The following is a 25,115-nucleotide window of genomic DNA, read 5'->3' on the forward strand; positions in this document are numbered from 1 at the left end:
CTCCATAAGGATCTTCGCCGGCTCGCTGACCTCTGGTTATGTGTAAACGCTCCGTGCGTACATGGGAACACAAAGCCCTGAGCGAGAAGCCAGCAGTTCTTGGCGATTTCCTGCCCGCCTAAACACCCAATGCCCACCCAGCCCAGGATGGCCTTGTAATGCCCCCAATAGCCGCCCCGTCTCCGTCTGTTCATACCCAGCGGTTCTTACACTAAATTACCATTTTCATACATATTCCTATAAAAGCTCTGTTCTTCTCCGTGTCTGCGGACCGCAGTGCGCCGTTCTATGGTTTATAATACTAAATCCAGATTTGTAGGCCGCAGCTCCCACAACTGTAGAGGGATTGTTCAGCACAAGAAAGTCACTTTGGGTAAAGCCAACGACTTGCCAGTTATCAAAGAAGTCCAGCTTTGTGGAAAGGTTGGCGCCCGTTTCACCCAGCGCTCCCATGTAGTGATGCACTCCCTGCTGGGAATCCCCGTGATGTCAGTAAAGACGTGGGGATTCCCTGCGGGTGTCTTGGAGGACTTGGTCTGTTACCATCAGTCGCCTACACATGGGGCCTGCAAGGAGTATGGCCCATTGACACAAACGCAGACGTCCCTGATAGGGTATTTGGCGCTCGTGCAGAGAACCCCTGGATCGCCGGCTTCTCGCTCCGTATGGCCCGTTGGCACGAGCACTGCCCGCCCCGCTAAGGTAGTTGGCGCTCGTGCAGAGAACCCCTGGATCGCCGGCTTCTCGCTCCGTATGGCCTGTTGACACGAGCACTGACCGCCCCGCTAAGGTAGTTGGCGCTCGTGCAGAGAACCCCTGGATCGCCGGCTTCTCGCTTAGTATGGCCCGTTGACACGAGCACTGACCGCCCCGCTAAGGTAGTTGGCGCTCGTGCAGAGAACCCCTGGATCGCCGGCTTCTCGCTCCGTATGGCCTGTTGACACGAGCACTGACCGCCCCGCTAAGGTAGTTGGTGCTCGTGCAGAGAACCCCTGGATCCTCGCTCCGTATGGCCCATTGACACGAGCACTGACCGCCCCGCTAAGGTAGTTGGCGCTCGTGCAGAGAACCCCTGGATCGCCGGCTTCTCGCTCAGTATGGCCCGTTGATACGAGCACTGACCGCCCTGCTAAGGTAGTTGGCGCTCGTGCAGAGAACCCCTGGATTGCCGGCTTCTCGCTCAGTATGGCCCGTTGACACGAGCACTGACCACCCCGCTAAGGTAGTTGGCGCTCGTGCAGAGAACCCCTGGATCGCCGGCTTCTCGCTCCGTATGGCCCGTTGACACGAGCACTGACCGCCCCGCTAAGGTAGTTGGCGCTCGTGCAGAGAACCCCTGGATCGCCGGCTTCTCGCTCCATATGGCCCGTTGACACGAGCGTTGGCGCTCGTGCAGAGAACCCCTGGATCGCCGGCTTCTCGCTCCGTATGGCCCGTTGGCACGAGCACTGACCGCCCCGCTAAGGTAGTTGGCACTTGTGCAGAGAACCCCTGGATCGCTGGCTTCTCGCTCCGTATGGCCCATTGACACGAGCACTGACCACCCCGCTAAGGTAGTTGGCGCTCGTGCAGAGAACCCCTTGATCGCTGGCTTCTCGCTCCGTATGGCCCATTGACACGAGCACTGACTGCCCCCGCTAAGGTAGTTGGCGCTCGTGCAGAGAACCCCTGGATTGCCGGCTTCTCGCTCCGTATGGCCCGTTGACACGAGCACTGACTGCCCCCGCTAAGGTAGTTGGCGCTCGTGCAGAGAACCCCTGGATCGCCGGCTTCTCGCTCAGTATGGCCCGTTGACACGAGCGTTGGCGCTCGTGCAGAGAACCCCTGGATCGCCGGCTTCTCGCTCCGTATGGCCCGTTGACACGAGCACTGACCGCCCCGCTAAGGTAGTTGGCGCTCGTGCAGAGAACCCCTGGATCATCGGCTTCTCGCTTAGTATGGCCCGTTGACACGAGCACTGACCACCCCGCTAAGGTAGTTGGCGCTCGTGCAGAGAACCCCTGGATCTCCGGCTTCTCGCTTAGTATGGCCCGTTGACACGAGCACTGACCGCCCCGCTAAGGTAGTTGACGCTCGTGCAGAGAACCCCTGGATCGCCGGCTTCTCGCTCAGTATGGCCTGTTGACACGAGCACTGACCGCCCCGCTAAGGTAGTTGCCGCTCGTGCAGAGAACCCCTGGATCGCTGGCTTCTCGCTTAGTATGGCCCGTTGACACGAGCACTGACCGCCCCGCTAAGGTAGTTGGCACTCGTGCAGAGAACCCCTGGATCCTCGCTCCGTATGGCCCATTGACACGAGCACTGACCGCCCCGCTAAGGTAGTTGGCGCTCGTGCAGAGAACCCCTGGATCGCCGGCTTCTCGCTCAGTATGGCCCGTTGATACGAGCACTGACCGCCCCGCTAAGGTAGTTGGCGCTCGTGCAGAGAACCCCTGGATTGCCGGCTTCTCGCTCAGTATGGCCCGTTGACACGAGCACTGACCGCCCCGCTAAGGTAGTTGGCGCTCGTGCAGAGAACCCCTGGATCGCCGGCTTCTCGCTCCGTATGGCCCGTTGACACGAGCACTGACCGCCCCGCTAAGGTAGTTGGCGCTCGTGCAGAGAACCCCTGGATCGCCGGCTTCTCGCTCCGTATGGCCCGTTGACACGAGCACTGACCGCCCCGCTAAGGTAGTTGGCGCTCGTGCAGAGAACCCCTGGATCTCCGGCTTCTCGCTCAGTATGGCCCGTTGATACGAGCACTGACCGCCCCGCTAAGGTAGTTGGCGCTCGTGCAGAGAACCCCTGGATTGCCGGCTTCTCGCTCAGTATGGCCCGTTGACACGAGCACTGACCGCCCCGCTAAGGTAGTTGGCGCTCGTGCAGAGAACCCCTGGATCGCCGGCTTCTCGCTCCGTATGGCCTGCTGACACGAGCACTGACCGCCCCGCTAAGGTAGTTGGCGCTCGTGCAGAGAACCCCTGGATCGCCGGCTTCTCGCTCCATATGGCCCGTTGACACGAGCGTTGGCGCTCGTGCAGAGAACCCCTGGATCGCCGGCTTCTCGCTCCATATGGCCCGTTGACACGAGCACTGACCGCCCCGCTAAGGTAGTTGGCGCTCGTGCAGAGAACCCCTGGATCATCGGCTTCTCGCTTAGTATGGCCCGTTGACACGAGCACTGACCACCCCGCTAAGGTAGTTGGCGCTCGTGCAGAGAACCCCTGGATCTCCGGCTTCTCGCTTAGTATGGCCCGTTGATACGAGCACTGACCACCCCGCTAAGGTAGTTGGCGCTCGTGCAGAGAACCCCTGGATCTCCGGCTTCTCGCTTAGTATGGCCCGTTGACACGAGCACTGACCACCCCGCTAAGGTAGTTGGCGCTCGTGCAGAGAACCCCTGGATCTCCGGCTTCTCGCTTAGTATGGCCCGTTGACACGAGCACTGACCGCCCCGCTAAGGTAGTTGGCGCTCGTGCAGAGAACCCCTGGATCGCCGGCTTCTCGCTCCGTATGGCCCGTTGACACGAGCACTGACCGCCCCGCTAAGGTAGTTGACGCTCGTGCAGAGAACCCCTGGATCGCCGGCTTCTCGCTCAGTATGGCCCGTTGACACGAGCACTGACCGCCCCGCTAAGGTAGTTGGCACTCGTGCAGAGAACCCCTGGATCGCCGGCTTCTCGCTCCGTATGGCCCATTGACACGAGCACTGACCGCCCTGCTAAGGTAGTTGGCGCTCGTGCAGAGAACCCCTGGATCGCTGGCTTCTCGCTTAGTATGGCCCGTTGACACGAGCACTGACCGCCCCGCTAAGGTAGTTGGCGCTCGTGCAAAGAACCCCTGGATCGCCGGCTTCTCGCTCCGTATGGCCTGCTGACACGAGCACTGACCGCCCCGCTAAGGTAGTTGGCGCTCGTGCAGAGAACCCCTGGATCGCCGGCTTCTCGCTCCGTATGGCCCGTTGGCACGAGCACTGCCCGCCCCGCTAAGGTAGTTGGCGCTCGTGCAGAGAACCCCTGGATCGACGGCTTCTCGCTCCGTATGGCCTGTTGACACGAGCACTGACCGCCCCGCTAAGGTAGTTGGCACTCGTGCAGAGAACCCCTGGATCCTCGCTCCGTATGGCCCATTGACACGAGCACTGACCACCCCGCTAAGGTAGTTGGCGCTCGTGCAGAGAACCCCTTGATCGCTGGCTTCTCGCTCCGTATGGCCCATTGACACGAGCACTGACCGCCCCGCTAAGGTAGTTGGCGCTCGTGCAGAGAACCCCTGGATCGCCGGCTTCTCGCTCAGTATGGCCCGTTGACACGAGCGTTGGCGCTCGTGCAGAGAACCCCTGGATCGCCGGCTTCTCGCTCCATATGGCCCGTTGACACGAGCACTGACCGCCCCGCTAAGGTAGTTGGCGCTCGTGCAGAGAACCCCTGGATCATCGGCTTCTCGCTTAGTATGGCCCGTTGACACGAGCACTGACCACCCCGCTAAGGTAGTTGGCGCTCGTGCAGAGAACCCCTGGATCTCCGGCTTCTCGCTTAGTATGGCCCGTTGACACGAGCACTGACCACCCCGCTAAGGTAGTTGGCGCTCGTGCAGAGAACCCCTGGATCTCCGGCTTCTCGCTTAGTATGGCCCGTTGACACGAGCACTGACCACCCCGCTAAGGTAGTTGGCGCTCGTGCAGAGAACCCCTGGATCTCCGGCTTCTCGCTTAGTATGGCCCGTTGACACGAGCACTGACCGCCCCGCTAAGGTAGTTGGCGCTCGTGCACAGAACCCCTGGATCGCCGGCTTCTCGCTCCGTATGGCCCGTTGACACGAGCACTGACCGCCCCGCTAAGGTAGTTGGCGCTCGTGCAGAGAACCCCTGGATCGCCGGCTTCTCGCTCAGTATGGCCCGTTGATACGAGCACTGACCGCCCCGCTAAGGTAGTTGGCGCTCGTGCAGAGAACCCCTGGATTGCCGGCTTCTCGCTCAGTATGGCCCGTTGACACGAGCACTGACCGCCCCGCTAAGGTAGTTGGCGCTCGTGCAGAGAACCCCTGGATCGCCGGCTTCTCGCTCCGTATGGCCTGCTGACACGAGCACTGACCGCCCCGCTAAGGTAGTTGGCGCTCGTGCAGAGAACCCCTGGATCGCCGGCTTCTCGCTCCGTATGGCCCGTTGGCACGAGCACTGACCGCTCCGCTAAGGTAGTTGGCGCTCGTGCAGAGAACCCCTGGATCGCCGGCTTCTCGCTCCGTATGGCCTGTTGACACGAGCACTGACCGCCCCGCTAAGGTAGTTGGCACTCGTGCAGAGAACCCCTGGATCGCTGGCTTCTCGCTCCGTATGGCCCATTGACACGAGCACTGACCACCCCGCTAAGGTAGTTGGCGCTCGTGCAGAGAACCCCTTGATCGCTGGCTTCTCGCTCCGTATGGCCCATTGACACGAGCACTGACTGCCCCCGCTAAGGTAGTTGGCGCTCGTGCAGAGAACCCCTGGATCGCCGGCTTCTCGCTCCGTATGGCCCGTTGACACGAGCACTGACTGCCCCCGCTAAGGTAGTTGGCGCTCGTGCAGAGAACCCCTGGATCGCCGGCTTCTCGCTCAGTATGGCCCGTTGACACGAGCGTTGGCGCTCGTGCAGAGAACCCCTGGATCGCCGGCTTCTCGCTCCATATGGCCCGTTGACACGAGCACTGACCGCCCCGCTAAGGTAGTTGGCGCTCGTGCAGAGAACCCCTGGATCATCGGCTTCTCGCTTAGTATGGCCCGTTGACACGAGCACTGACCACCCCGCTAAGGTAGTTGGCGCTCGTGCAGAGAACCCCTGGATCTCCGGCTTCTCGCTTAGTATGGCCCGTTGATACGAGCACTGACCACCCCGCTAAGGTAGTTGGCGCTCGTGCAGAGAACCCCTGGATCTCCGGCTTCTCGCTTAGTATGGCCCGTTGACACGAGCACTGACCACCCCGCTAAGGTAGTTGGCGCTCGTGCAGAGAACCCCTGGATCTCCGGCTTCTCGCTTAGTATGGCCCGTTGACACGAGCACTGACCGCCCCGCTAAGGTAGTTGGCGCTCGTGCAGAGAACCCCTGGATCGCCGGCTTCTCGCTCCGTATGGCCCGTTGACACGAGCACTGACCGCCCCGCTAAGGTAGTTGACGCTCGTGCAGAGAACCCCTGGATCGCCGGCTTCTCGCTCAGTATGGCCCGTTGACACGAGCACTGACCGCCCCGCTAAGGTAGTTGGCACTCGTGCAGAGAACCCCTGGATCGCCGGCTTCTCGCTCCGTATGGCCCATTGACACGAGCACTGACCGCCCTGCTAAGGTAGTTGGCGCTCGTGCAGAGAACCCCTGGATCGCCGGCTTCTCGCTCAGTATGGCCCGTTGACACGAGCGTTGGCGCTCGTGCAGAGAACCCCTGGATCGCCGGCTTCTCGCTCCATATGGCCCGTTGACACGAGCACTGACCGCCCCGCTAAGGTAGTTGGCGCTCGTGCAGAGAACCCCTGGATCATCGGCTTCTCGCTTAGTATGGCCCGTTGACACGAGCACTGACCACCCCGCTAAGGTAGTTGGCGCTCGTGCAGAGAACCCCTGGATCTCCGGCTTCTCGCTTAGTATGGCCCGTTGACACGAGCACTGACCACCCCGCTAAGGTAGTTGGCGCTCGTGCAGAGAACCCCTGGATCTCCGGCTTCTCGCTTAGTATGGCCCGTTGACACGAGCACTGACCACCCCGCTAAGGTAGTTGGCGCTCGTGCAGAGAACCCCTGGATCTCCGGCTTCTCGCTTAGTATGGCCCGTTGACACGAGCACTGACCGCCCCGCTAAGGTAGTTGGCGCTCGTGCAGAGAACCCCTGGATCGCCGGCTTCTCGCTCCGTATGGCCCGTTGACACGAGCACTGACCGCCCCGCTAAGGTAGTTGACGCTCGTGCAGAGAACCCCTGGATCGCCGGCTTCTCGCTCAGTATGGCCCGTTGACACGAGCACTGACCGCCCCGCTAAGGTAGTTGGCACTCGTGCAGAGAACCCCTGGATCGCCGGCTTCTCGCTCCGTATGGCCCATTGACACGAGCACTGACCGCCCTGCTAAGGTAGTTGGCGCTCGTGCAGAGAACCCCTGGATCGCTGGCTTCTCGCTTAGTATGGCCCGTTGACACGAGCACTGACCGCCCCGCTAAGGTAGTTGGCGCTCGTGCAAAGAACCCCTGGATCGCCGGCTTCTCGCTCCGTATGGCCTGCTGACACGAGCACTGCCCGCCCCGCTAAGGTAGTTGGCGCTCGTGCAGAGAACCCCTGGATCGCCGGCTTCTCGCTCCGTATGGCCCGTTGGCACGAGCACTGCCCGCCCCGCTAAGGTAGTTGGCGCTCGTGCAGAGAACCCCTGGATCGACGGCTTCTCGCTCCGTATGGCCTGTTGACACGAGCACTGACCGCCCCGCTAAGGTAGTTGGCACTCGTGCAGAGAACCCCTGGATCCTCGCTCCGTATGGCCCATTGACACGAGCACTGACCACCCCGCTAAGGTAGTTGGCGCTCGTGCAGAGAACCCCTTGATCGCTGGCTTCTCGCTCCGTATGGCCCATTGACACGAGCACTGACCGCCCCGCTAAGGTAGTTGGCGCTCGTGCAGAGAACCCCTGGATCGCCGGCTTCTCGCTCAGTATGGCCCGTTGACACGAGCGTTGGCGCTCGTGCAGAGAACCCCTGGATCGCCGGCTTCTCGCTCCATATGGCCCGTTGACACGAGCACTGACCGCCCCGCTAAGGTAGTTGGCGCTCGTGCAGAGAACCCCTGGATCATCGGCTTCTCGCTTAGTATGGCCCGTTGACACGAGCACTGACCACCCCGCTAAGGTAGTTGGCGCTCGTGCAGAGAACCCCTGGATCTCCGGCTTCTCGCTTAGTATGGCCCGTTGACACGAGCACTGACCACCCCGCTAAGGTAGTTGGCGCTCGTGCAGAGAACCCCTTGATCGCTGGCTTCTCGCTCCGTATGGCCCATTGACACGAGCACTGACCGCCCCGCTAAGGTAGTTGGCGCTCGTGCAGAGAACCCCTGGATCGCAGGCTTCTTGCTCCGTATGGCCCGTTGACACGAGCACTGACTGCCCCGCTAAGGTAGTTGGCGCTCGTGCAGAGAACCCCTGGATCGCCGGCTTCTCGCTCAGTATGGCCCGTTGACACGAGCGTTGGCACTCGTGCAGAGAACCCCTGGATCGCCGGCTTCTCGCTCCGTATGGCCCGTTGACATGAGCACAGACCGCCCCGCTAAGGTAGTTGGCGCTCGTGCAGAGAACCCCTGGATCGCCGGCTTCTCGCTCCGTATGGCCCGTTGACATGAGCACAGACCGCCCCGCTAAGGTAGTTGGCGCTCGTGCAGAGAACCCCTGGATCGCCGGCTTCTCGCTCCGTATGGCCCGTTGACACGAGCACTGACCGCCCCGATAGGGTAGTTGGCGCTCGTGCAGAGAACCCCTGGATCGCCGGCTTCTCGCTCCGTATGGCCTGTTGATACGAGCACTGACCGCCCCGATAGGGTAGTTGGCGCTCGTGCAGAGAACCCCTGGATCGCCGGCTTCTCGCTCCGTATGGCCCGTTGACACGAGCACTGACCGCCCCGCTAAGGTAGTTGACGCTCGTGCAGAGAACCCCTGGATCGCCGGCTTCTCGCTCCGTATGGCCCGTTGACACGAGCACTGACTGCCCCGCTAAGGTAGTTGGCACTCGTGCAGAGAACCCCTGGATCGCCGGCTTCTTGCTCCGTATGGCCCGTTGACACGAGCACTGACCGCCCCGCTAAGGTAGTTGGCACTCGTGCAGAGAACCCCTGGATCGCCGGCTTCTTGCTCCGTATGGCCCGTTGACACGAGCACTGACTGCCCCGCTAAGGTAGTTGGCGCTCGTGCAGAGAACCCCTGGATCGCCGGCTTCTCGCTCAGTATGGCCCGTTGACACGAGCGTTGGCGCTCGTGCAGAGAACCCCTGGATCGCCGGCTTCTCGCTCCGTATGGCCCGTTGACACGAGCACTGACCGCCCCGATAGGGTAGTTGGCGCTCGTGCAGAGAACCCCTGGATCGCCGGCTTCTCGCTCCGTATGGCCTGTTGATACGAGCACAGACCACCCCGATAGGGTAGTTGGCGCTCGTGCAGAGAACTCCTGGATCGCCGGCTTCTCGCTCAGTATGGCCTGTTGATACGAGCACTGACCGCCCCGATAGGGTAGTTGGCGCTCGTGCAGAGAACCCCTGGATCGCCAGCTTCTCGCTCCGTGTGGCCTGTTGATACGAGCACTGACCGCCCCGATAGGGTAGTTGGCGCTCGTGCAGAGAACCCCTGGATCGCCGGCTTCTCGCTCAGTGCTTCACCTTCTACGTTTAACGACAATCCAGCCACCATTTTAATACTGCCCTTCAGCGCTAATGAATAGTAAGCGATGATGTATTTCTTTACACTGGATGATCATCACTCCTTTCAGTTCCTGGAGTTTTGCGCGATCCTCTTCCGGTGTGAGCGGCTCTTTACAGACTGGACTCTTAGAACGTTTGGCGTGTTGATTGTGATATTTAACACTGGCTGTCGTCTTACACAGGTGACAGTAACGCACATGTGGCGGGGACCGCTGAGACTTCCAACGGTGCGCTATCTACTATAAAACGGCGAACGCTCTCTGGCATGGCTTCCAAGACGCACTCCACAAGCACAGAACGGCGACAGGCGCACGCACCGACCCTGCAGGTAGGACTGTGTGCTATAGAGTCACTCTGCATGTAGATCTGAAGACACTGGGCTTCACACGGCCGTTCAGCGGGTTACAGTGCATTCATGGACCGCAGTACGCCAATTCCCGGTGGGTTTCGCGCAGTTTAACGTGTTAAAAAAAAAATCCAAATCCCATTTGATGTGTAAATCCGCAGGTTTCAGTGTGTGATAGAATGGCGCAGCCTGTGTTTTTCTTTATTTTTTTTTCTTTATTCATGCAACCAAAAGTTGTGTGAAGACCTCGGCACCTTTGAACGGGCTCGTCATCTATGGCCTCTGTTCACTGCGCATTATTGTTGTTCTTATGAATGAGCCCTAAAACCAACCACGATCCTTCTGCTCCTCGCCTGCGTCTCCATGGGCCTCCCCAGCATTCAGCGCTGCCATCTTTAGTTCTGTTTGTGCGTCCTGCACTCTTAGTAAGGCCGGGCTCCCGCGGCCATGAACTTACCACGTGTTATGTGGGCCCTGTACGCCGTGTGATACTCGCAGGCAGTCCGTTACATTCTTACACATTACTGATCACAACTACGGAATCCGTAACAGTCTGTTCGTGAGCGAGCCCGTTGTTCTCTCTGCGTGCGCACATTGTGTATGAGCGACAAAGGAATATAAACAGAAAACCTGGTGTACAGTGCCTGGCGGCGTACGTGGTCATGGGCAGTAGAATGTCGCCGCCATTCACAACAGCAGGCAGGGTCATGCCCACCTTCATAGCTGTAAAAACACTGTACAAGGCTCCGCGAGCCCCACAGCATTCTACACTTGACCTGGGATCACACAGGGGGAATTTGCCATTGAATTTCCACGCGGCCGCTCCGTACAGAAGTTCCACTGCATTTACAGTAGCGGCAAAGTGGATGAGATTTTGAAAACCTCCACATGCTGTGGTAAGAACACACATAAAAGCCATGCAAAAACTGACTTGCGGCGTAGAATGAAAATCCGCGTCATGTCAATTGTATCGCCATCTCTATTACGGAATTCGCGATGAAACCCGCTTTAAAACCTCCCCAAAAGGGGGCGGGTTTGGAGGCAGGCCTTCCGCGGGTGATCTGTAGCACAATGTCCACTGTGGATGTTCTGCTGGTAATTCCGTCCCGTGTGAGTACATCCTCATAGCCTTGATACTTTACGGACCAAATGCATCATGTTGCTGGAAGGCGGGCCCCCTGGGCTGGAAGGCACCGTTCAAGCCACCAGGTAAGAACAGGGACGAAACTCGAATAACTTGGTCACTAATGACACGGGCCGGACACAGCCATTTGGACGCTGGTACGCTGATGCAGCTCCAAGCCCAAGGTTTCGTTTGCGTTTTTCAAAGATTCACAACATCGGCACGTGGAACATCCGTGGCATGAACACGGGCAAGTTGGAAATCCTAAAAAATGAAATCGAACTTCCCAACATCAACCTGTTGGGTATCCGCGAGCTTCACTGGACAGGCAACGGTTTTTTCAATAGTGATAACACAGTTTTCTACTCAGGCAATGACATCATCAGAGGCAATGAAGTGGCATTCATCGCAAACAGGGCAGTCGCCAAAGCTGTCCGCTGTCTCAGTGCTATAAACGATAGGATCATATCTATACGCATCAATGGGAATCCTCGCTCAATCACAATTCTGCAGGTTTGTGCGCCCACAACCAATGCAACAGATGAAGACATTGAAGATTTTATGCCGATCTCCAGCAAGCAATCAGTCAGACCCCTGCCAAGGAGATCCCTTTTTATAACAAGGGATTTCAATTCAAAAATTGGCTCTGGAGAAGGCACACCAGGCATTGGCAAATTTGGATTGGGTGAGCAGAATAATGCAGGCAACCGCATGGTCTAATGTTGGACGGAAAATTCCTTATCGATCATGACCACATGGTTTGAGCAGCCGAAACACCGTTTGTAAACATGGATGGCCCCAAATGGCGTGCACCGAAGCCAAATCACCTGCTTCCTATGTCAACTGCATTGGAACAGCTCAGTTCTAGCCCTAAGAACACTCCCGGGTGCGGACTGCGGCTCCGCTTATCAGCTCCTAGTCGCAAAAATCAAGCTCAGATTCAACAACCTCAAAAGGTCGCCAGCAACACGCCGTCTCGATGTAGACCACATCTCTTCACAATTCGCAGTCGACGTGAATAGCTGATTTGAAGCACTCAGCACCCTGACGAATTATGGGAGGAAATCCAATCCATCACGCTGAATACAGCTGAACCAATCATCTCCTTCAGAAAAATCAGCAAAACGACCGCAATGGATATCCGATAAATCCATCATGATCCCCAACAAGCGCCGAGCAGCTAAAGCAGCGGGCACCATGGTTGGATTCAGACAGCTAAATGCGGAACTTCAGATTCAAGTCAGACGATACAAGGAGCGCTACTGGAACGGCCAATGTGCGAAACTGGAAGAAGCAAACCAGCAAGGCCGACCCCCGAGCTCTCTTGGCCCAGGTGAAGCAGACCTGGACATCGTTCGCACCACGCAAGGCAGCAACTATCAAAGACCGGGATGGTGAAGTACTACAAGCAGAAGATCAAATCAAGTGTAGATGGCGAGAATATACAGCAGAGCTGTATGCGGGCGATCAGACAGACAACCTGTTGGATCACGTACATAAAGTAGAACAAGAACCGGGCATTCTGGAGGAAGAAGTCAAAAAGACCCTGAAACTACGCCCCAACAGGAAAGCTCCGAGCGTTGATCACATACCAGCTGAACTGCTCAAACCAGTCCGGATCCTAACCGACCCATGTCAGAAGATCTGGAGCTCCAAATCGTGGCCTAAAGACTGGACAAGATCTGTCTTCGTCACACTTCCAAAAAAAGGTGATGCTCAAGGATGTTCTAATTCCCGCACCATCACCCTCATACCGCACGCCAGCAAAACTCATCTAAAGATCATACAAAAACGCATTCGACAATTGTTGAACGGGAACTGACGGACATTCAAGCTTGCTTCTGCAAAGGTCATGGCACCAGAGAGCAAACCGTGAACGTGCGCTGAATCATGGAGAAGACCCGGGAGAATCATCAGGATATGTACATGGGTTTCATCGACTACTGCAAGGCTTGGGATTGTGTGGAACATGACAAGCTTTGGAAGTGTCTGAAGCAAACGGGCGTCCCAGAACATATTCAACAGCGGATAAGGTTGCTTTACAACAACCAAGAAGCAACAGTGAGGATGGCTTATGGAAACACGGATTGGTTTGGAATCAAGAAAGGCGTACGGCGAGGCTGCATTCTATCACCAAACCTTTTCAATCTGTACGCAGAAACAATCATGAGGCGATGCAATCTGGACCAATCAGAAATCAGAGGCAAAATCAGTGGCAGAAATATCAACAACCTCCGATATGCAGATGACACCACCCTGCTGGGGAAAGTGAGAGGGACCTGGAATACCTTATCCAACAAGTGCAAAAGGAAAGGAAACGCACAGGACTGTACCGCAACAGCAAGAAAACAAGTCATGACCGCAGTAGGCAACGGGACAGCGAACATAAAGATTACCAACGAAGAAGTCGAGTCGGCCCGAGATTTAATCTTCCTTGGATCCAAAATCGATTGCAACGGGCAATCTAGACCCAAGATCAATAGGCGGATTCCACTTGGTAGGAATGAAATACAAGGAATGGAAAAGATCTGGGAAAGCAAGGATATTAGTATTGCAGCAAATACCAGACTGGTCTTGAGCGTCCAACTTTCACAACTGCCAGATTGGAGTCGGGAAGAATATTATTATTATTTTTTTTTGTCACTAAATGGGGGAAATTGGATTCTACCTCCATTGGGGTATTTTTTATTTTATTTTAAATCCCCTTCTGAATCAACATTTGGGGGTAGAGGGTAAAAGTTTGAACTGGATGGACATAAAGCAGCCAATCACAATGAAGTATTTATTATGGTGGACGTTAAAGGCCCTTTACAGAGGAGCGAGTATTGCTCAGAGTATGGCCAGCAGTGAGGTGGGGTGCTGGAGGAGAGTTCTCGCCCCTCGCCCCTCTCCATTCCAAGCAGCCGTTGTTCATTACTGAAGGCATTAACCCTTTCCAATCCAATGTCGGGCCTGCCCCGACATCATTTCCCTCCACAGCTCCGATGTTGGGACAGGCCCGACACTGCAGTGCAGGAGTGCATCTGCACCCGATCGTCACACATCGGGTGCAGATGCACTCCTTCTCATCGAGGACCCCCGAGGAGAAGGCAAAAAGGGGTTTTAACTCTTTCTGCCTTCTCCTTTACACATTACATAGCGCTTAATTAGTGCTATGTAATGCACAGAGATTCCGGCCGGCGATCCTGTGACCGCCGTTGTCACCTGACCCCCAGCGGTCACATGAACGCCGAGCCGGGAGCCTGCACTGTGGGGGGGCCTGCTTACCTGTCTGGCGTCTTCCGCATTCTCCCTTCTGTCTCCCGGCTCGGCGATCATGTGACTGCTGGGTGCCACTTGACCCCAACGGTAACAGGATCGCCGAGCTGGGAGGGAGAGGGAGAATGCGGAAGACGCCAGACAGGTAAGCAGGCCCCCACACGGTGCAGGGGGCACCTGCACCCTCCTGATCTCTGTTAGTTCAGGAGGGTGCATGGAAATGTATTTTTTTTCTCATCCATTCTCACCAGCCTAAATTTATTTGGAGCTGGGGAGAATGGCTGAGAAAAAATAATTGGATTGGAAAGGGTTAAACCCCTGAATGATGGTTGTTCAGTTTGTAAGCATGCTTAAAACTGAATGACTCTCGTCCAGTCATTCAGTCTCTGCATGCACTTACACGGGACGATTATCGAACAAACCCCCTACGGGAGTGCAGGAGCCAACGACCAACGACAGTCCCATGTAAAAGGTCCTTTACTCTCCGATTATCAACTGGGAAACAAAGTTGCGCCTCTTGTAAAAGAAACTAGTTCTGTCAAAAACTAAGGATGATTACTTTTCACAACTTGTACAGGACCCGACTAGAGGGCGGTCATTTTGGACTTAATATTAGCCCCCAACTTCCACCCCCATTATTCTGTCAGGTCTGTTGGTCCAAAAATAGTAAAAAAAAATCCCGTGCTCCTTTAGTATAAAACAGTGCAACGCGTTTCATTGCATAACACAACTTTTTCAAGCACATCAAACAGAACTCATCAACCTTAATATACTTATATTCATTAGGTTTAATCATCTTACTCCTTGTCTCTTCTCCTCCCCTTTCAGATTGTTCGCGTCTGAGTACGGCATTCCGCTCTCCGTACGACGTACTGACGAATCACGTACGCCCTGATAGCGCGGTGACGTCATGGCGTCTCGGTCTCACGTGATTGGCGTATAGGACGCATATTAGAATCACTGCATGCCATTGGGGCTTCCCCTTTGCTCTTCTAGTCAGACTGGTGGCATGACTGTGATCCAGCCAGAATACATACTCTGGCAGTAGGTTCTTGTATATTTCCCAGAAGAGCATAGACTGCCTTAGAAGTCTCCTACTTAAGGAGAAATGATGCCCGTCCCAACCCACGTCCCAAACCTCTCACCAACCAAGCCAGAAACCTACTGCACGCTGATGAGGGGGAAAAAACGAAACGGCTGTCTGTGGATGGATTCTGGCTTTTGGTTTTCAATTCCCAGTCATTGTTATAAGGCTTGTCTAAAGAGTCTGACATTGACATGCAGGAATACTGCCCTCAAATAGGTGGCGCTGCAGAGAGATTGTTCCATCTTCCCTATTTGCATATTACCCAGAGGCGCATGGATGGCCTTATAAGTCTCCTAACTCACCTTCTTGGTGTCTCCCTAAGAAGAAACGATACTTCCCCAAAAAAACTGAAAAATACCCCATTGAAAAACGTTACCTAAAAAAATAAAATAAAACTTTGTTCTGTATGTGGGGTGTGTGTTTTGTTTTTTTTTTCTTTTGTTTTCAGAATTTTACTTTTAAAATTTGTTTAAAAAAAAAAAGAAAAAGCACTTGTACAGGTCGCCACTTTCTATCCAAACCCGGTTATTTCTGTGTGACTTCCCCTTACAGCTCTCTTTCCTTTCAGAGTGCTGCCTTAAAAAGGCCGGTCCTGCCTACTGAATTTGGTGCAAAAGTGCCAACAACTGTGCGCCAGCGTTACCTGAACCTGTTCATCGATGAGTGCCTGAAGTCCTGTCCGTCACAGCCGGAAGCTTTTAACCAGGTAAATTCCAGAAGGGATTAACTCTTTAGTGACCGTACATCTGGGTGTATACTACTGCGGGCTATTACACGCAGCAGCTAAACGGTTAAATGGCAAAGTGAAGAAGCCCTTCTGTTTTATCCATTAGTATATTCGTATATCTCAATGTATTCAAGTCTATGAACGTCCCAGGCATTACCATACCTAGATGGACGTTCTTGGTGCTGGTACGCTAACTGCTCTCAATTCTATCAGATCCCTGCTGAGTCTGCAAAGGAAATGTTCTTAGAAGTCTACAGAACAGCTTCAACCTACAACACAAACATCAACGTGGCGTCCGTTTTCTTTTTCCATGACTGACTTGTATGTCACCCCCCCTCCACACATCTAAATACTCCTGATATGAATTGGTGCGTATGGCTAACCATTTTCCATAAAGGCAATGGTCCGCCATATGATTCTTGAACTCCTCTATTGTCGGAGGCAGGGGGGAGGTCCGTCTCCTTGCTGTTGTCGGAGGCGGGGGGGGAGGTCCGTCTCCTTGCTGTTGTCGGAGGCGGGGGGGAGGTCCGTCTCCTTGCTGTTGTCGGAGGCGGGGGGGAGGTCCGTCTCCTTGCTGTTGTCGGAGGCGGGGGGGGGGAGGTCCGTCTCCTTGCTGTTGTCGGAGGCGGGGGGGGGGGAGGTCCGTCTCCTTGCTGTTGTCGGAGGCGGGGGGGGGGAGGTCCGTCTCCTTGCTGTTGTCGGAGGCGGGGGGGGGAGGTCCGTCTCCTTGCTGTTGTCGGAGGCGGGGGGGGAGGTCCGTCTCCTTGCTGTTGTCGGAGGCGGGGGGGGGAGGTCCGTCTCCTTGCTAGTGTCGGAGGCAGGGGGGAGGTCCGTCTCCTTGCTAGTGTCGGAGGCAGGGGGGAGGTCCGTCTCCTTGCTAGTGTCGGAGGCAGGGGGGAGGTCCGTCTCCTTGCTGTTGTCGGAGGCAAGGGGGAGATCCGTCTCCTTGCTGTTGTCGGAGGCAAGGGGGAGATCCGTCTCCTTGCTATTGTCGGAGGCAGGGGGGAGGTCCGCCTCGTTGCGATTGTCGGAGGCAGGGGCGGGAGGTCCGTCTCGTTGCGATTGTCGGAGGCAGGGGGGAGGTCCGTCTCCTTGCTATTGTCGGAGGCAGGGGCGGGAGGTCCGTCTCATTGCGATTGTCGGAGGCAGGGGCGGGAGGTCCGTCTCGTTGCGATTGTCGGAGGCAGGGGCGGGAGGTCCGTCTCCTTACTAGTAGGCTTAGGAAAACCATCTAAGTTTAGTAGCAGTACAGCCATTCTCGGAGATCTTGGGACACTTACTTTCTGTATCTCATTTAGAAGTGCAAATATTCCCTCCCAGAATTCCATCACTTTCAGGCACGACCAGAACAGATGTGATAAGGAGCCTTTTTGGCCACATTCCCTCCAGCAAATGCCGCTCCTTTTTTAACCCCTTAAGGACACGGCCTATTTTGGGCTTAAGGATGCAGGGCTTTTGGCCGATTTTCATTTTTTTTTTTTCTTCTGAATCGCTGCGTTCAAAGTCCTGTAACTTCTTTTTATTGCTCCGTGGACGGAGCTGTGTGAGGGCTTATTTTTTGAGAGACAAGGTGTAGTTTTTCTTCATACAATTTTGGGGTACATACGGCTTTTTTGATCACTTTTTTATTGCGTTTTTTGGGAGACAAAATGCCAAAAATAAGCATTTTTGCCTTTTTTTTTTTTTTACGCTTTTTGTTGTGCAGGTCAAAAGTGTGTTCAACTGATTGCACGTGTCGTTATGGACATGGCTACACCAATTATGTTGTGTGTTGTTGTTTTGTGTTTTTTTGGCTGTTTTTATTTTTATGCTAATATGAGAAAAACCCCAAAAAAGGTTTTTCTTGTTTTTTGTTTTTTTTTTACAATAAAAATGTACAAAAAAAACTTTTTCTTTTGTGTGTCCCTGTGGGGGACTTACACCATACCACTGATGATCGCTGTGATAAGGCATTGCAGGACTTCTCTCCTGCAATGCCTTATCGCTTATTACAGCGATCACAGGCAATGGTAATACAGGACGCCTGTAGGTAGCATCCTGTTACCATGACAACCTTCCGGGCTCTCTGCGATTTATATCGCGAGAGCCCAATAACATCAAAGAGGGAGCGCACTCAGTTAGCAGATGATAGAAGCTTCTTGTTTCTGATTTGGCCATGTTTGATATGCAGTAATGCTCGGGAACTCTGGACTTTTGTAAAACAAGTTTGACTTTATTCACTTGTTGTGCTCACAACCTCATGGTATAGAGTGTCCTGGGGTACGCGCTTCGATCTTTCAGATCTTGATCGCCTCCTATTCCCATGGTGCAATATGTGCCTCGTTCATTAATCTCCGCCTGATGTATTAACCCCTCCCCTTTGTTTCTCTTGGATACTGATCACTCATTCCATTTGACCGTTCCCCATGTCTCCTATCTAGTTCATAGGGACTCTGACTTAATTCTGCGTTTTATTCCATACTTCTATATGTAATCATGCCAACCATAAATGTGTTTATATATCAAGTGTTACAGTGGTTCTACCTAAACTCAATACTATTGTCTAATTGACACAATTTCATAACGGTTGGAATGACAGAAAGCCTCTTGGTGCATGGATTTCACTCATAACTGATGATGATGCATTTCCGATTTTCTTATTTCTTTATTCTTTCTATTTGTCTGTTCTTTCTATATGATGTATCTATTTTGCACTGATTGTCCCTAAATTTAATATGTAATTCTTGACTGATAAAATCTCTGTATTAATTCCCCTCCTAATTATGTTGCTGCTGGGCCATCTATTTCTACCTCCACTTTGCCTTCTGTATTCTGCACCTCCCCCTTTCTATCCTCTACATATGGTAGACCGACCTGTTTTATGCATCTACACGCCTACAGAGTAAACCCTAACTCTAGGCATCGCCTAACATTCTTATCCGTTGTTTCCTCTCCAACAATACCATTCGTCCCATTACAATATCATCACGTCTGTATGCTCCGCCCATCTCCTTACACACGCCCCACATGTCATATCTCATGTAAATCAATAACCTCACATCTACAGAATCATTAATTTGCAACAAATCCAAACTAATAATAATAATAATAATAATAATAATAATGATAATGATCAGTCTCTCCTGCATATTGCTAATATAACTCTAATAAGTCCGTTTTTTGCTCATGCCTTTGGGTACCGTGTCCTAACCAAAGATTCAATATCCTCCCCTTTTGAGGACAGACGTGTCTCTTGTATCGTTATCCTGGTTTTTATTTACCTTCTCTCTTCCCTTTAGATTGCTGGTCCTCGGCGGCTCCGGAGTGTTACAGATCTCATGTGTTCAGTCATTTGCGGGTTGTTCATCCCACATCATGTAATTGGCAGCCAGTACATTGGATTACATCTGTCACACTATCACAGCGGATATAGTCGTTAATGTTATAATTGGTTAGACTTTCCCTTCCCCCAATGCTGCACTTCTTTCCATATTGGCCGGTACGACGCCGTCCGCTTCCACACTTGGTGAATCCCTTATAACCATCCCTCTCTTTATATTGGGAACATTTGCTTGGAGACAATCTGTTTCTTAGACTTTTCCTTTCTTTGCCACAACCTTCACTCCTTCATTCCACATTTTTTCTTAATACCCGGAGATATTTGTAAAACCCTCCTCTAATGTCCCCCTAATCGTCACCATGGCTCGTGGAAAGCACTGCATTCCCTGTTTATGGCTGCTTGATTTCCCTTCTGACAATCTTTTTCTGCTTCCTGAAGGATAATCCTTTTATATCCCCTTTCTCCCAGTCTCCTTTAAATCTGTTCTTCATTGGAGCACGCTCTTCTTGCTCTTATTAGTTCTCCTCTTGGAATAGCCTTAATGACCTGCTTGGTGTGGCAGCTATCAGCCTGTAGAATAGTGTAAATTGTGTTCCCTGATGTGTTGTTTTATTCTTTTGTGTTGCCTGCAGGTTCCACGTCTAGAAATGAGACTTTTTTTTTCTCCCACGCATATAAATTTTAATCCAAAGGGATTTTCATTAAGGAATCCACTAAATTTTGTGACTATTTGGGGGATTTCACTTTCTGGATCTTTCTTCTTGCACGTTAGTGTGATGTCGTTGATGAAACGCCCATACCAGATTATTTCATTATTCATGGGGCTAATTTGATTGAAAATGAAGTTCCTCTCCCAAAAACCCATTGTCAGACTGGCGATTGGAGGAGAGAAGCGGAACCCACCGGGGCTCCCGATATCTGAGCAAGGAATTCATCAGCAAATGAAAAAGAATTTGGTGTAGTAAATCTCCAGCTTGTATGAAGCACTCCTCAGCCTCTCATCACACGCCCCATGTTCCTCCAAAGGATATTGTACTGCTCGTATCGCTGCGTCATGGGAAATACTGGAATAAGGGTTAATCCCATCTTCTGGTATCCAATAATTATTGTCCTGCCACTCGATGTTCTGAATCTGCTGTCCAATAAAACCGGGCATTCTTCTTACCAAATGGTGCAGGGATCGGTCCACCGACGAGCTCACAGGGTGCGCCGATCCCTGCAACAATCAGACGGAATGGTGGGGGAAACTGCTCCTTGTGAATCTTCGGGATTCCATAGACTATAGGAGGAACACACATTTCCGGATACAAGTAGTTGGATTCCTTTTCTCTCAACACACTCAGTTCTTTTCCATAATCCCAGATTTTCCTCAGACTTCCCAAGCAAGCGTTCTTGAGATTATTTGTGATCTTTCTAGATACTTTGCCATCTTCTAAGATGTTCTTTATTTCCATCCGATCTAATTCGGAGTCCGTGACAATGATGTTACCTCCCTTATCACATTTGTATTATCTGCCAGTTGTTTTAGTTCTTCCTTTCTTTTAGATGTGAGATTCTTTTCCCATACGTCCGCTCTTTATTTTGTATCTTGAGTAGCTCGCTCTTCATCACCCGTTGGAAATCCTCCATATATTTGGATAATAACTCTGGTTAGGAATCTCACAATTAATTTTCCTTATTTCTTTATGATCTTGTTTCCCATGGCTTTCCTCCTCCAGGGCATGCCAATCCCCTATTGGTCATGTTTGGTTGCGTGTCGAGCCTAGTTATGATCTCTGAAGGTAATATTTCCTTAGGAGGGATGTAATTCTAGTATATTTAAGCCCATCACCGTCAGGTACCTGAAAGCAGGACTGTAGCACATCCAAGGATTTCATCCCTTCTGGCAACAGAAGATCCTCCACTTTTTGATTTCTAATTGTTCCCAGTTTGATATTGCTAAACTGGGGATCAGATGGCTCCAAGCTTCAGTAGGCGTCGATGGTTTCAGGGATCTACTATATGCCATTACCTTCTGGGTTAGGGACTTCCCGCTTAGTTAAGCCCCATTTATACAGGACGATTATTGCTCAAAATTCACTCAAACAATGTCGTTTTTGTGTTTTGTTTTGTTTTGTTTTTTTCCATTCCAAAAACTAAAAAAGACGCTTTTATTTCTTTTTAATTTTAGCTTACTTTTAGAATTTGTATTTTTGCGCTAAAATAAAGTCCAGGAATTGGTTCCTCCTTTTTGTGCCGGATGTTTTGGGGTGTTTTTTTATGTATTTTTATCTTATTCGAGCTGCATCCATAGGAGCCCCAATTAAAGGGAAAACATTCCCCTGTAGTGCCAATAGTCACTGGCAGAGCTGATCAGGGCTAGGACCCAGCAGCTCTGCTATAACAGAGGGCCCCTGGCAGTCACATGGTCGCCGGGTCGCATAGTGGAACTAACACTTCCGCTTTCACTTCTTAGTACATAGCTCATTGAGCGCTATGTACATCGGAAAGGAGAAGTCTAAAGCGATTTAAAAAAACCCACTTGTCCCTTTTCCTCTGGGTCCTCCACTGTGTCTGACAGCCGTAGACCCGGCCCGCTCCTGCTCTATTGCAGGGGTTTAATCCTGCACCGCGTTTTTGCTATTGGTTGTGATTTAAAACAAAGGACCAAGTGCTGTTTAACCCCTAAAGGACCAAGTTCAGTAAGTAAAGGGACTAGCAATATTTCAAGTGATCCCCTATCCACAGGAGACCTTCTCCTGGGAACGGAGTCCCGTGTTCCCCTGTTCTTGTCACTTCAAGGATGCTTCTCCCACCCGCAGTGAATAGACCGCCGGCCAAGAATGTGCCGTCTCTGCAGTCCCAATGGAAATGAATGGAGTGCGATTCATTCCCCTGCTCACTAGTGCAGGCCAGGGACATGGGACCGACGTTTCTGGAATCTGACCCCCCCACCCCAATTGATCAACAAGTTATCCCCCATCACTGGATAGGGGGTAACTGTAATTCTGGTACAACCCTTATAATGGGGACTCCCCAAGTTTGGCTTCTTGGTACACCAATTAGGCCTTTTCAATGGAGAGGGCGTTAGTAGGATGACGGACATGATGCAAGGCTGAAAGTAAACACAAGTTAACACTTTAAATATAAGCCTTTTCCCCGTTCTTAATAAAAGTAAGGGCTGATTCCCCGGGGCGTGTGCGTAAGATACTGCGTTTCATCGGCGGGTCTGACGGCACATCCCATTCACGCTGTCATGTGCGGTGGGGTTTGTTATTTCCCCGCTATGTTTCATAGCGCCGTTGCGCCCGTAACCCATAGCGCTCCGTTGTGCCGGACGCGGTGTTATTATGCAGTTAGCGCATGCTGCAATGTTCTCCACGCACATAAGGTACTCGCAGTGTATGGATGCTGATATGGCTGAATGGACATTCATTGACTTCATTCATCGTGTATCACAGTGACATCCCGCACAGCTGGTCTCACCAACCCCTAAGAACCAGGGCTATAAAGGGGCCTGAACTCTTCATGTAATACCGGTGGTCCGATCCAAGCGCTCATACGAATGTTATGGCTCTCAGAAGGCGCGCACAAGAAGTGAGCGCACATCTTCAAGGTTTAGGTGGAGAATCCCGCTCGGTTATATCGCAGCATTCTCTGTCTTGCAGGCTCTGGAAGAGGAAAAAACAGTTTACAGCCGAAGCAGCAGTCGGAATATTTATCTTAATGTTGCCGTCAACACACTAAAGAAACTCCGAAGCCGAGGGTCCGAGAAGAAGACCGCCGCTCCAAGTGCGTAAGCACAATGTCTTTTAGCGTATGGTAAAGGCTTTTGAAGGGGTTATCAATAATGGATGGCCTATCCTCAGGAGAAGCAATCAACCTCTGATCGGTAGGGATCCTCTCCTCAGGACTGCCCACCGAGGAGGCACTCCTGCAAGGACTATGGTCTTCAGTATTTACATGTGATTGCTCAGAACACTGTGTGTATATATAATATATGTTTAGTATGTATATGTGTAGCTAGAGGATCATTTATTTTCTTCAGCCTAGTGGTCATCCTGAGTATTACAGGCTTGTCTCATTGAATTGCGTAGTACCAGCTTAGATGTAAATATTGAATAGGCCGGGGTGCGCACATGATCGTGGGGGTCTGGAGCCTGGAGGGGGATCTGTGGTTACACACTGCTGCATCTGTGGTTGCACTGTGCGGATGGAGCCGGGGGGGGGGGGGGGGGGGGGCGGAGGGGGACGGAGGTGTTGCATTGTGCAATAATTCTGCAGTGCATCCTTCAAGGTGGGTTGTCTGTTTTGAACCATTTCCTTCTCCTGCTTAGTATGAGATACAATATTTATTATTTTGCAGCGATGCAGCTTTATGGTTTTCTCTTCCAGGAGTCAACAAGAAAGTGGTTTCCCACGAGTCGGTCCTTGGGGGGAAGTTGGCAGCCAAGACCAGTTTTTCTGTTCAGCGCACTATTCATCAGGATGAAGAACTGACGGGTACCAGACTTGGATCTTAAGATTTTCAGCATTAAAGGGGCTTCCAGTTGCTAAGGGTTCCGGTTTTCACTCCTCCACTGGATGGGGTCCAATCTGCAGAGCAGCCTGTAGTATGTCAGTGCCGTCTGCAGGATATTGTATAATGGTTTGTGGAGATGCTACACTGTAGACCTTGGATAGAGGTGACCCTCCACAAATGATTGCGCTGCGTTTCCTCTCTCCGCCTCAGATGGCGCCGTTTTCTTCAATAAAATATCTTTTTGAATGAACCTGTAGCCCATTTATACACATCGATTATCGCTCATAACTTGTTCTATAAGGTCTTTTTGAGCGATAATCGTTGCGTGTAAATGCTACCATTGTTAGTTTTTTGGCCAAACAATGATTTTTTTAGCTCAGCATAAAACCATTGTTCGGCCAGCCAGCTGATAGCAGGGACTGCATGCAGTGAATTCCCCACAGGAGTGCTGATAACATTGTATTCAGCTGCAGTCCCACGAGAGAACAATAGAGCTGTATGCAGATAACAGACCACCCACTGTTATCTGCATACAGCGAAGGGAGCTTCAGTTACATGAAAATGAAGCTAATAGGCATTAGTGCCCATTAGCAGCTTGTGTAAAATGATCGCTCAAAACTGTCGCTCAAGTTCTTTTGCGCGAACTTTGAACAATCATCATTGCGTGTAAATGGGGCTAAAGACAATGGACTCTGCTGGCTGGGTATCTCTCACACAAACACGCCCAGCTGCTGCTGAGGGGAAAATACTAATTATTAGGTGAGCCATTTTACTCAAAAATGTCGTTGACTCGTTCAGTCGTGCGTGGTTTAAGCGATAATCGTAGCGTGTAAAAGGGCCTTTAGACAGTGTGTGAAATGTCTTTTGATAATGAAACCTTCCCTGGCGGTCTGAGGAAGATGAGGGGTTGATGTCAGTAACTTTGGTCTTGTGCAGCTCCTCCTTGCTGGCAGGGTAACGGTCCTCCTGTAAGGGTAGGTGTGCCCCCAGCAGATCCACGCAGGATTTCACTTGGTGCAGATTTTCACCCGTTTTTCCCCATTGTGAGTGGATGCTGTTTGCTGCACTTTGTTGGGTGACCCCCCCCCCCCCCCCCCCCCGCCTTCTGCTCCTCTAGATATTACACGCTGCCACATTAGCCTTAATGAAGGGTGTATACGGTGTACGAGCCTGCTCTCTTGCCGGCCATGCATCTGGTCACAGGATCGCCCTTCGGCTCCCGCAGTAGCCAAGAAGCTTCTGGCGTGCAGACAACCTGCTGGACAACACAAATACCTTATTTTTTTTCTTTTTTTTTTTCTTTCTTGCTTAATTAGTGCATCTTGTAGTCCAAAAAAGTACAGAAGTGTAAAAGCTGCCTTCACTTTGG

At 52.3% G+C, this 25,115-nt stretch overlaps 1 protein-coding gene across 2 annotated transcripts in view; it reads left to right on the forward strand.

Annotated features, from left to right (window-relative positions):
* REXO1 (RNA exonuclease 1 homolog) overlaps window positions 1-25,115 on the forward strand; it is an 83,368-nt gene that overhangs the window by 40,787 nt on the left and 17,466 nt on the right. For both annotated transcript variants that reach the window (XM_066574496.1, XM_066574497.1), the window contains 4 exons: window positions 9,568-9,713; window positions 15,768-15,905; window positions 22,893-23,016; window positions 23,620-23,727. In XM_066574496.1, the coding sequence (XP_066430593.1) occupies window positions 9,568-9,713; window positions 15,768-15,905; window positions 22,893-23,016; window positions 23,620-23,727 (516 nt within the window). The remainder of the gene's footprint in view (window positions 1-9,567; window positions 9,714-15,767; window positions 15,906-22,892; window positions 23,017-23,619; window positions 23,728-25,115) is intronic.

This window comes from Eleutherodactylus coqui, chromosome 7 (genome assembly GCF_035609145.1).
Source record: "Eleutherodactylus coqui strain aEleCoq1 chromosome 7, aEleCoq1.hap1, whole genome shotgun sequence".
NCBI classification, from domain to species: domain Eukaryota; kingdom Metazoa; phylum Chordata; class Amphibia; order Anura; family Eleutherodactylidae; genus Eleutherodactylus; species Eleutherodactylus coqui.